General features: G+C 40.7%; 1 protein-coding gene across 1 annotated transcript in view; it reads left to right on the top strand.

The window, feature by feature from the left end:
* Positions 1-12,658, top strand: part of sardh (sarcosine dehydrogenase) — a 44,660-nt gene that overhangs the window by 16,604 nt on the left and 15,398 nt on the right. Inside the window, exons 10-15 of the mRNA XM_082539182.1 lie at positions 2,162-2,248; positions 7,608-7,698; positions 7,844-7,985; positions 11,310-11,393; positions 11,638-11,751; positions 12,117-12,255. Coding sequence (XP_082395308.1) covers positions 2,162-2,248; positions 7,608-7,698; positions 7,844-7,985; positions 11,310-11,393; positions 11,638-11,751; positions 12,117-12,255 — 657 coding nt within the window. The remainder of the gene's footprint in view (positions 1-2,161; positions 2,249-7,607; positions 7,699-7,843; positions 7,986-11,309; positions 11,394-11,637; positions 11,752-12,116; positions 12,256-12,658) is intronic.

Here is a 12,658-nt window from a genome sequence, read left to right as displayed (position 1 = left end):
TGACAAGTTGTATCACAAAGACAAAAATATCAGTAGTTAGTCTCGTCCGATTCTTGCAGGTTTCAGTCTGGAAGTCAACTGCCTGATTCCTGCTTGCCTGTAGCAACTGTGGCATTAGGATTTGGGTTGGGTTAGGGGGTTAGGGTCTTGCATTGGAATACAGATCACAAGTGGACACAGCAACTTTACATTGCTACTTACGTGAAAGAGGCTACTAATCCCGTTTTAACTACTTTGAATTGTTGTGCTATATTTATTTTCATATGTGAAAAGTCTTACATCAGTACTTGTTGGGTTCTTTGCATTGTTATCGCCTCTTAGTATTTTAAGCTTACCCTGAATTATAAGATCTCTGATGGGCGTCAGATCTGGAAACGGTAGGTAGAGTATGTATCAAAATGAAAAATATGCAGATATTTATTGTTACTGAGCACATTATTTTACTGATATTTTTGTTTTACACTTTGTCATGTTTACTCAATGCAGCATGAAATTTGGATTCCTTCTTCATATTTGTGACAAGGAATTTCATATTAAAAAGTATTCTACCTGCTTTATTCTGCATTATTGTGAAATTGGGTTATATACACTTCAGAAAATGTTAGTATTTGTATGTATGCAACGTGATGTTTGTTATTAGTGTGTGCTCGCATAAGTGACTTTTTTTGGGGTTTTTTTTCTTCATATCTTGAGTAGATAATACTGTGACTTTTTTTTAAATCTCTCTGTTCAAAATTACAGACCCTGATTCATAAGAAAGGTCCGGGAAAATTTCAGGCTTTCATCTTTTGTACTTTTTGAGATATTCATGCTCAGACATACCAAAAAAAATATCCATCTCTAATTTTTAGGCAAACTGGAGATGGATGAGCATAAAATCTTCTCAACATTTGATGATTTGGCATGGAATGACCCAAAGCCAGAGATGACACTGATAAAATAGCCAAAGTAATCAAATATCCATCTATCAGTCCTTTTTTTTTTTTTTTTTGCCTGTCCCGTTTGGCTCTTTTGCCATCAGAATTGTTGTCTAAAGGCAAAGAAAGATGCCCAACGGATTTACTTTACCAAATTGACCATCCCAGCCTTGCCATAATGGTCCATTTGATTCACCTTTTATTGTTTATTTTATTTTCACTTACTGAATACGGGACAGACTTGACTGGGGGAAAGAAGGGGAGAAAGAAAGAGGGAAAGAGAAACAGCTGAGAAGAGGGACGGGGGAGAAGGGCAAAAAACAAAAACCAACAGAATGAGCAGAAAAAGAAAAAAAAGAAGAAAAAAAGGAAAAAAAAATGCATATATCAATCACCTGGATCACCTGCTGAGAAAGAAAAAAGAAAACAAGCAGAAGAGAACAAGAGTAATAGAATAAACAACATCACAATGATATATGGGAATATGACAGTAAATACTAAATATTAAACATTATTGTGCAGCACATAAGATCAACAGAACACAGTGTGCTTTGAGGTAGGAGCCAAAAAGGGTGTAGTTTGTGGGTGTGATCATCCGTGTGTACACCTGTGAGCATGGACGCGCTTGTTTTGTTTTAAAAGGTTCCTTCATGTAATGATCTGCTAGAGGGTATGAAGCAGGTATGGAGGAGATCAAGACTCCAGACATCCAGAGGCCCCCAGAACACAAGAGACCAAGGAAGACCAACAGAGGGGCAGCCGCGCCACTGTCCCAGAAAGAGCTGAGGAGAGTCCCAGATGAGGGCTCACTCAGCAGCCGCGGAGCCAGGGGGAGTTGCAGTGACGCGCCCGTGAGCTCCGCCGGCAGCCAGCCGTGCCTGAGTGACCCCACCTCCGAAGTGGCCCGAGCGAGCCCCAGGCTCCAGGCCCCGATAAGCGGCCGCCAAGGAGTGAGCCGGTGTGTACCTGGACGCCCATCCCCGGACACAAAGAACCACCAACGCACCGATGTCTGAGGGAGTCCGCCACTGGCAGGGGAAGTGGTGGTAGGGGGAGATGGGGGGGATAGGCCTCCATACCTCCATCTATCAGTCCTTTTTCTTCTGCATATCCAATTCTGGGTCATGCGTGGACTGTATCCTATTCGAGCTACCACAGGAGCTGAGACTGACTCCTGTGACGAATTGGATAGAAACATTTTGTTCCCACCTTTATCACAAAGTTTCTCTTTGTTATTGTTTCAGAGTCATTCACAGCAGACCATAAGCCTCTGATGGGAGAAACACCAGAGGTCAGAGGTTTCTTCCTGGGCTGTGGCTTCAACAGTGCTGGTAAGTTCTGCGTCAGCTGACAACTGACAGTCTGAAGAAATAAAATAGTCAGAGGTGAGAAAAGAGAGGAAGGGAGGCAGGGAGTGAGCGAGAATCCCAGAGAGTGCAAAGACATCTTAGATTAAATGGTTAGCTTCATCAACTTTGCCTTAAAGAAACAATACATACACTGCACTCACTGATTATTTATTATAAAGTACTTCATCTTTAATAGCTTTCCCTTGAGGAATCTATGAAATGATTCTATGAAATGATTCCTCAAGGGGTGACAAAGGTCGAAGAAATCTTCTTAGAAAACAAATGGGCAAAAATAATGAAGAAAATAAGGGAAATGGCCAAAGAATTTTTTTCTTAGACTCTGACCTAGCCTTCACCAGTCTCTCAAGGCACAAATGAATAATAGAGTGGTTTTCATTTTTCAGCTTTCATCGAGAACATACACATACACGCAGGCACACACAGAAACAACCCGAGTAACTCCATTACTTCACTCAGGGATGAACTTTCTACTGACATTAGAGAAGGAGGAATGCGAGGATCTCAGCGGTCTGAAAAACAGAGAGAGGGGGCGTAAAGGGTAAAGTAATCACCATAAGCATTAAGACAATTCAGACAAAGCCTTTTTTTTTTCTGCACAAGAGCAAAAGACTATGGGATCCGGCTCTGCAGTCCTGACAGACGCTTGGGAGACGCAGTGAAGTGAAGACCTGATGTGTGGGCATCTCGACACTCATATGTTACACAGACCTCCCTCTTCTGTATTTTCTTTTCTTTCAGAGGTGTAGTTGACTCGCTGCAAATTAATGAGTGGTCCTTGATGTTTACCACTGCTTTTCTATTCCGCAACCACTTAACCATGAAATATTCTGTCCACCACCCTGATCAGAGTACTAACACGTCCTTCGAGTACTGCCTCATATTATACCTGAAAACAGTGGTAAAACTTGCCAATAGGCTTCTTCTCATAAAAAAAATAAATTGTCATCAGTTTGGATTATTAATTCATGGCAGCTCAGTGAGCAAAAAGCTAAATGTTCAACAACCTCATGTGAGAGGCCGACCCCCATCTGTTATTCTCTGGTAATTAATAACTATAAAGTGAGCTTGGGACTGTTGGCATTACATTTTCTTTTCAACATTTACATAGAAACACAACCTGCCTGTGTGAATAGAGGTGGTTACAATGCTGTCGTACCCATTTTATTTTTTAGTGTAATGCCGGGTACTAGCTCAGTGAAATGGGCCTAGTATTACTAATATCACACCTGAGTCATTTTCACACATGCACAGCAGCCCTGAACTTTCCTAAACATTACATGGTGGAGCTGTGCTGCCTGCTCTATGGTACAAAATCAGTGTAATGTCCCATGTAGCTTATGTGTGAATTAAGCACGTAATTGTCATGCGAATTCACAGACAGTGAGTGGGAGTCGTGAAGCTGGTCTCCTGCGTGTGTTACCCGCTCACCAAAGGGAGTGCTTCCTGTAGTGAGAAGACTATTTGCACGTCTTGCAAGTATATACTTTTAAAAACTAGAGTTTGGGGAAAGCAGCGGTACGACCAGCAGCACAGAGGAGAGCAGGCATCAGTGATGCAGGTACTGTCTAAGTTGGAGATTTAGTATGACGTGTAGATGTATTGCAGATGTGCAGTAAGTGTGGGAAGGCTAAAGCAGCTTAAATAGTGTGCCCTGCATAAGAAACTGGATGTGCAGAAAGGCATTTGGAGCATCAGTTGATGTGGGCTGCCATTGAGATCAGCCGATCTGCTGGGACTGAGCTTGACTTCGTAGCCTGCCTGAACTGTGCTCGATTCGCACTCAGCATCCACACACACAAAGGAAACACTGATGTGCCATGTCGTCCCTTCTTCACACTCTCTGCATCTGTCACTCTTTCTTCCCCTGTCTTTATGCCCCTCTGACAAGGAAACGGCATCTTTCGCATTTCCAGTGACACGGCTGTCTTGGTTCAAGGCCGGGCACGGAGAGGCAGGAAAGTTCAGAGACCAAGGGGTCACTTTTGATAGATAGTCATTGAATGCTCTTTACTTGCTGGAGCTAAATTTGGTCTCCAAGCAATCACCAAGCCTTCAGACTGGTTGAAGTTGTATTTGTTGCCTGGCAACCTTTGGATACTTATTCTTGGTGTCAAACCCATCATGCTTAACATTTAACTGCTCTTGTTTATAAAGGCATTTTTTCTTCTTCTTTCTTTTAAAGCTATGAACTGCAGCCCCTCTTACCCGGCTGCATCCTTGTCTTGCTAACAATCACAGGAATAAGCACCTTTATTATTTCTTATTGTGCACAATAAGAAATAATAAGGATACTGGTGCTGATGTAAATCTTAGAAAAAAACTGTCTTCTGTTTTTTGGCCAACTTTGTTGGCTCATAAAATGGAAGCATTAGTGTGAACGTGAAGCCAAAAGAGGATCAAATTTCTAACTTAGAAAAATTATTGAAGAGGGCATCACGAAACACACTCTCTGCATTCTGAGGAGAGTATTGTTAATTTCAAGGTGAAGAACATACTGACTCTAAAGTTCTAGTTATTTTAGTGCTGATTATATGTGCTATATTCAAATAACCAAAGCCCTTAAGTAAAGAGTAAAGCATTTGTGGCAGTACTTGGCTTTCTATATGTTAGAAGAGAAGGTTAAAAACACTTAAATGTGTGAACTGTAATATATGAAATTGTGTATGAAGTACATGACGTTTTCTCCTTGTTGTGGAGGAGCTTTGGCTCATTCATCTTTACAACTTCGCTTTAGTTCCTCGAGGTTTGCAGGCGTTTGTTAATGTACAGTTCCTACAGCATTTGGGATTATTGTTCTGATGAATGACCCATTTTAGGCCAAGCTTTAGCTATCACACAGATGGCCTCATATCAAGACCAGCATTCAAATGTTTAGCTAAATATGAAGACTAGGATTTTAGAGTACTGACTATCCTGGCTCTGAGGACTAATTCATTTAGTGTATCTTGTTTGTCTAACTTCTGAATAACACATCTTGATATGCAGCACTAAATGCTGTTTTAAAATTTTGGATTAATGCGCTTGCTAATCTGCTGAAGAGGATATTGGAAAAGATTTAAAAAAAAACAATTGTGCATGTTTTCCTGCTCTTTCTAAGCATCGGTGGTATTGCTGGCAGCACCGCTGTAAACGTCAAGAAGAAGAATTTGACACCGAGGAGATTAGATGACACATAATGACCGTGAAAGGGGCAAATATTTGCACGGCATAAACGCGAGGAGGAAAAGGGACGGGTTAGAAGGGGACGACAGAATGAGTGGAAGCTCAAGCACGAGGATTTACAAGTATGGAAACTCACACATCAACCCAGTTATCTCGAGTGACATTTATCAGTGCCACCTCGCCTTGCTGGTTGTCCCCACATTGTCTTGGGAGAACTTCATCAACATCCTCTCACCCCTCCTCCCTTTATCGCTCAATCCCTGCACCCATACATCCATCTGTCTAGCAAAACAGCCATTCAACTGTCCACCCGGGCTCGGAGTGACAGTGCCTGCAGATGAGTGAAGTAATGAGAGATAGAGGGAGAGGGGACGCTGTGAGAGATGGAGATGGAGGGATGACAGAGGGTTGCAAGGACACACTGTTCGTGCTGCTGCATATTGATGCTGTGGTTGCAACACATGGGAGAGACATACATACAGCACACACACATACGCTTGATAACTGCAAATTACCAGCAGCACAATGCAAGCGGGGGGTTGCTAAAAGGGCCCAGCTCATTAACCCGACAGTTTTGGGACTTGACAGATAAAATATTGAATTGCTGATGATTGTTTGTTGGTTGGGTTGAAAGATGCACAATGCTGCAGCCACTGGGTGCAGATGATGAGGTCACATTGCTCGGGGGCTCCTGTGAGCAAGAGTCAAAAGATGGAAGAAGGGTTGAAATAACCTTATGTGGATCATGTGCCACATAGGAGCCATAGCAGAGGACATAAACTGCTCTGTTTCTCTTCTTTTTTTCCTTTCTTTTCTACAAATTAATGTGACTCTGTCCTCTAGGCGGGATGTAGGTGAGCAAGAAGGGGATTAGAGATCTGCTGTGACTTATTCAGAATATCCACAAAATAGTCTGTTTCTTTAAAAAAAAAAAAAAGTTGAGGACAAACATGGGAAAGATGTATATAAGTAACAAAAGAGTGAACTTAGATGATAGTTCTGATGAAAATTTAAATTGTACAAAAGCTTAAAAGACCTCCCCATTTCCCTTCCTGAGGAACAGTTTCTTGACACCCTTCAGATCATTTCTGATGAGGCTTTGGCGAACAGTAAACAGATCAGAAACATCTCTCCGGTCCTGTTTTGGGTCTTTGCTGCATTTTTCCCTATTTTAAATACTATTCATAGAATAGATAGTTTGTTTTATTCTTTTATTCTTCTTTGGTCCTCCACTTCTTTCTTTGATTCTTTTCGAAGGCCACACTGCACACAGTGCCAGAATGTGAAAAGTCTTTGGAAATCACGTTGCTGGCTTAAAAAACGATTTTGTGTCTGTTGAATTGTGCTATCTTTGGCATTTTCAATAGATTCAACTAAAGAAATCAGGGAAAAAAAAGATGTTTGTGTGATAGACTGCTAGTAACAAAATGCCTAAAGATGAAACTAAAAATAGATTTAGCAAAGTTGTCTGTTATGTGTACTAGTTCATCCTTTTTGGTGGTTACCTGATTGATTTGCAGGTCAGTGTTGAGTGCCTTAGCAAGCAACTAAAAAAAGCATTCCCCTAAAAATGATTAAGGACTGGACTGAAAAGGAGTGATGTTTCTTAAGACTTTTGCACAGTACTATTATTATTATTATTACAGTTTAAAGCTTTGGACATTTGTCTGTGTCCTTTCTTTTTAATTTAAATCTGTTTTAGCATTTATTTTATGGGTTTTGGGTTGTCTTTAATTTCAAAAAGTGTGAATAAATGCCTGTTTTTAAATGATCATTATTTTCCCCCCTCTGGTCCTCATTCAGGGACCCACAGGGAACAATTGAATCCAAAGTGGCATCTTTTGTTTGGTTTGACTATCATTCCATCTAAATGTTATTCCCTTGGGCTGTGGAAATTTATCTGACTTTGCATTTAAAAAGCAGTTAATCAGGTACAGAAATATTGGCACTCATAATATTCACAGGCTCCGTCCTTTAACCAAAAAACAAACACATTCAGTTTCAAAAGACAGTAAAGAAGCTATAATCTTCAATTATTTTATTCCACAATTACATTAAACTGGTTAATATTGTTTCAGCATTAATTAAAATGAGCTGAATTTGACCGGGAATGCTTCTCACATCAACATCTCTTTTATCCTTACACCTTCTGTTTCAGGTATGATGCTGGGAGGTGGTTGTGGTAGAGAGCTGGCTCACTGGATCATACATGGCCGCCCTGAAAAGGACATGTACGGCTATGACATCAGGTACATCACTCCACAAAATCTACTCAAAATTCTTCAGATTATCACTTTAGCAAAAGGCAGCAGGAACTGCAGCAAGTTTTAATGAAGTCTGAACGATTGTGACTTTTAATGAGCATCTTTTGAATCCGTCTCCCTTCTTTCTCAGGCGCTTTCATAACTCGCTGACAGACAACAAACGGTGGATCAGAGAGAGGAGTCACGAGTCGTATGCTAAGAACTACTCTTTAGTGTTCCCCTTTGATGAGCCGCTGGCCAGCCGAAACATGAGGAAGGATCCTTTCCACCAGGTAGGTCAGTGGTTTGATCTCCAGTGCAGACAGTTAATCAGTGTTTCATGAGGAGTTCAAGGAAGTGACCCACATGCTTTGTCTTTGTGCTGGGAGTTAGTCACACTCCTTTCAGCTGTGGTGTGAGTCACGGATGAGTTTGAGATAAGCGCAGAAATGATAAAAGAACTACTGTATGAACAGGTAGTCTAGCAAATGGTGACAGAGAGCACAGGACTCATGCACGACTCATAAAAAGTTTAAACCTTTTTATTAAAGTTAGGCAGGCAGAAGCTGGCAAGTAGGTGGGTGAAGGGGAAGAAGATACGCATGATTTTTTTTTCTTTTTTTCCTTTGAGATAAACATTAAGCCTAACCTTGGCTTCCTTAAAGCTTTTTTTAGTTGGGTAATCGTCAGGGCATTTACTTACTGTGTCTGTCTTGATTTAGACAAACATGCATGCTGGTTTGTGGACCAATATCCAGTCCATGTTTTTCCCTGCATGTAACTTGACCTGTCATTTCCGATTTCTTCCTTCTGTTACCCGTCTAACTTTTGCACTTTTCTCCTTCAGTCACTCAGTTTTCTTCATCTATTCATTCAGGTTTTCGTGCAGATTCACACAAGTCTGCTTCCCTTTTTTCTTCTTCTCGTAATTGTGTTGCTTTAGTTATTCTCATTAAAGTCTGCATTTTATGTGTTTCCCCTTTCTTTCTCTTTCTACACTTCTGCTACCACAACATCTGGCTGGCTAGCTGAGACAGAAATGTGCAGATAGAACAAATCTACATATAAATGATGCTGCTGAAACCCTAGCTTGTCACATTTCCATGTGTGTGAATGTCATAAAAGGGACTTAAAAGACTTGTGAGAGATATAGGCATACAAGTGTTTGTAAACTCGAGGTTTGGGACACGGGGATCTCACTTTCTTATTCCGTTGCCTTTGTTCAAACCTAGAGGCAGCTGATTCAAGCAGAAGGCAGTTAGAGGTGTAAGTTATCCCCAGCAGTTACATTTAATAATGCAACCCCTGCCAACATGAATCTAAATGCTACACTTAGTTTCAGTAGCCTGGTCTCAGATGTCTTTCAGCTTCCCCTCCCTCCTGAGCCTGGCACAAACTTTTAATGGGCCCCACTACCACACTTTATGCATTAATGATCCACTTAGACATGCTTTCCTATTCCAGAATTCATTTACATTTAACGGTTGCAATTTGTACCCCCACTCGGAAATGTAGGCATCTTTTCATGAAAGATTATTAACACAAATTCCATTAGTAACATTGCCAATTTGTCTTGTAGCTTATATCGTGTGCTTTCTCAGAGTTTGCTTCGTTTAAATATATGAGGGGGTTTTCAACATCTGGTTTTTGCTCTTCACTATGAAATAAAAATAATTTGTAATCATTATAACTTAAGTTTGCCTTATAGTCATTGGAAGATCTTGTTGTTTACTTGGATCTATGAGTATAGGTTTCTTTGTGTTGGGGAAATAGTAAAATGAAGTCAGATTGAGCAAAAAGTCAGTAAAAAGCAAAAGAATTTAAGCCTTACTTACAGTCATGGTAAAAAGTACATACACCCTCTTTCAATTATAAGGTTTAAATATTATGATTTAATCTGGTCGTTAGCAGATCTTTGAATCAAGGAAATAAAACCTGAGATGAACAACAAGAAGTACCATTTTACACCATGTCATCGTCTATTTAAAAGAAAAATTATCCAAAATGCAAAAGCAGGTTGTGGAAAAAACAAAGTACACCTTACTGCTTCCATAGCAACTAAGAGGGCAAATAGCAGCTAGGTGTTGCTAATCAAATGCACTTGATTAACTGATCAAGTGTAAAGTTTTGGCAGGTCGGGAGTAGTCAGAAATGTGTTAACACAGACATCAATGATAGCGGTGAAGTGACTGTTGCTGCTTTCTGTCTGGGAAGGCTTACCGTGCTATTTTGAAGCCCATCCTTGTACAGTGAGAAAGGTTACTCAAGTGGAGCCAGTCTTCTCGGGGGTGGATGTCCCAGCAAATTCACCCCAAAGCCAGACCGTGCAACGCTCAGAGAAGCTGCATAAACCCAAGAGCTACCTCTCGCGTCTACCGTGGACTCTTCTGTATACTAAATCCACGTATAGGCAAAATTGGGTCATGCGACAGGACAATGATCCCAAGCACAGCAGCAAATCTGTAACGGGATGCGACTCAAGACGTTGCACCGAGTCAGTGCAATGACTGAAGTTTTAAAGAGTGGGCCAAAAAATTCTCTATGGCTAAATCTATTACTTCAGGTTAATAGTGATAAAGGTGGTTTGTATAAGCTTTTGCATCATGGGGTATACACATTTATTTCACACAAAACTAATGACGTGGTGTATTATATAATATAATTGAGAGAGCGTTTACTTTATTTTTTTACCATCCATGACTGTCTAGCACAACAACAAGTAATCTTTTCATGTGTAACACACCTGTGACCTTTCCTATTTAACACAAGACAAAGGTTTAATGTATTGTGGCTCGGAGGTACTTAAGGGTTGGATCAATCGGGGAAGCTATGCAAGTAATGAGACTGTCTAGCTTTAAGAGGCAATATGGGATTATTTCAGAGCACATGCAGGCCATCTCTGACACTGCTGCTCACACGTTTTCTCCACCTCGGTAGCACAGATGGTAAATATAGCCTAGTGTGGGAAGTTTTGGCAAGAGACTGCTAGATGCCTGCTAGGAGCAGAGCATAGCAGAACATACCTACCGACTGTGGGCGACTGTCAGTTTAACAAGGAGCCCTGATATATCTTTTCTAAAGACTGTTCAAGAAATAAGAAGTTTAATATTTCTGCAGCAATTTATGGAAAACTAACAGTGTACTTGCACTCTCATTGATTCCTGTGATGTTAGATTAGAGTTTTATTGTTTAGGCCAGACAATCTTTTCTCTTTTTGACAGAATGTACTGTATTATCTTTATACTGACAATGGATCAAAAGACTGGGTGTGATTGGGGGGGAGGTTTGCTTGTTGTGACTAAACCACAGAGAATTATTATCACAATACCTCTCAGCTAGAGTTTTTCAATTCATGCTGGAGAACAGAGCTTAAAGGAAATTGTAGTTCGATCCACAGGTGTCCAGAAATACAGCATCGACTGTGTTCATGTATGTTTTCTTCTTTTGGAAATTGTCAACTGTTTGCTCCCACTTTTGCCCTCATTTAAAGTGTGAGAGTGTGTCCAAGTTTTGTGTTAGTTCATCATCTTGACCTCTAGTGAATAAATAGCAATTCTTCAAAGACAGACACGAACTGCTTTTGCTGTACTGTGCTCCGTATGTGTGGTTGTTTTCAGGTGCTCACAGAGCAGGGCTGCATGTTCCAAGAGCGGCATGGCTGGGAGAGACCTGGCTGGTTCAACAAAGAAGGACCTGCTCCTGTGAGAAACACACTTACACTGCACATATTCTGAATGCTATACATAGTCGCAGGCACACTTTTATATAATTGCCCCGGTGATATTTTTCAGAAGCCATGCTGGATAGAGGCTGTTAGAACATACTGACTGCCAATAATGGATGATGCTACCACAGTGTCTGGCTCAGTTCTACATCTTGCCTTGTTTCGTGCGAAACCGTAATGATTAATTAGCTTCTAATTGTTTTTTGTGTCATATTGCACAGGTTAAAGACTATGATTATTACGGAGCTTACGATGTGAAGAGGAATGAAAAGTACAAATACGATGAACTGCTAGGTCAAGAGTACACCTTTGACTTCCCTCCACATCATGACGTGGTAAGAGACAGTACTAAGAGTAAATGGTATGTGTGGCTGAGCGTGGGTGATCGATAGTGCAGTATTACCGTGCGGTCAGATGAGTATAAACGCACTGAAGGCTTCTAAGGGGAAGTCGGTGAGTTTAATGGTGTTTAAATGGTATCGAGGGAGAACACACGCTAACTCAGCAGCTTGCAGGATTAAATTAGAGGAGAGAATGCTAACCTTGATTTTAAAATCTTTCTTCACTGCTGTAATGAATGTTGCTTTCAGGGATCTGACAATAACATGCATTCTTCTTAGAAACATCATGCTTTGCAGAGTTGGGACAGTTTGTTTTTATCCTTTTGCTATCATGTTCTTTTTGTTTTATTTTTATTTAGATTAAGAACGAGTGCCTCTCATGTAGACACAGTGTGGCTGTGTTTGACATGTCCTACTTTGGAAAGTTCTATCTCACTGGACCCGATGCCAAGAAGGCAGCTGATTGGCTGTTCACTGCTGATGTCAACAAGAAGCCAGGTCAGAGTAAAAAAAAAAAACAAGAAAGAAAGATTGACAGAATAAAAAGGGCAGCTACGTGCATAGAGTTATGAAAAAGATGCCAACAAGCGAGGAATAGCAGCCTTCTACACAGGACTAAATACCAGTATGTAATGTGTCTGGTATGCTGTTAACAGTGGCGACAAACGTCTCTACTGCTTCATTTTCTTGTATTCTTGTCACAATCAGCAAACTGACAACCGTGTCTGAATCCTACCATTGTGCAGATATGAAAATGGAAAGCTGCGTTCTTTACATTGCTACTTTTTTGGCCCCAGAGCCTTTCCAAAGGTGAGATCAAGTTCTGAAGAAGTGAGAAGACAGATAATCCTTTTAGTTTTAAGCCTCTCTGTTACTTTCCTGTATGGATTTAAAAAATGTA

The sequence above is a fragment of the Aulonocara stuartgranti genome, assembly GCF_965226115.1.
Source record: "Aulonocara stuartgranti genome assembly, chromosome: 7".
NCBI classification, from domain to species: Eukaryota; Metazoa; Chordata; class Actinopteri; order Cichliformes; family Cichlidae; genus Aulonocara; species Aulonocara stuartgranti.
The sequence above is the reverse complement of the archived record's forward strand: the minus strand, read 5'-3'. Positions and strand labels throughout refer to the sequence as shown.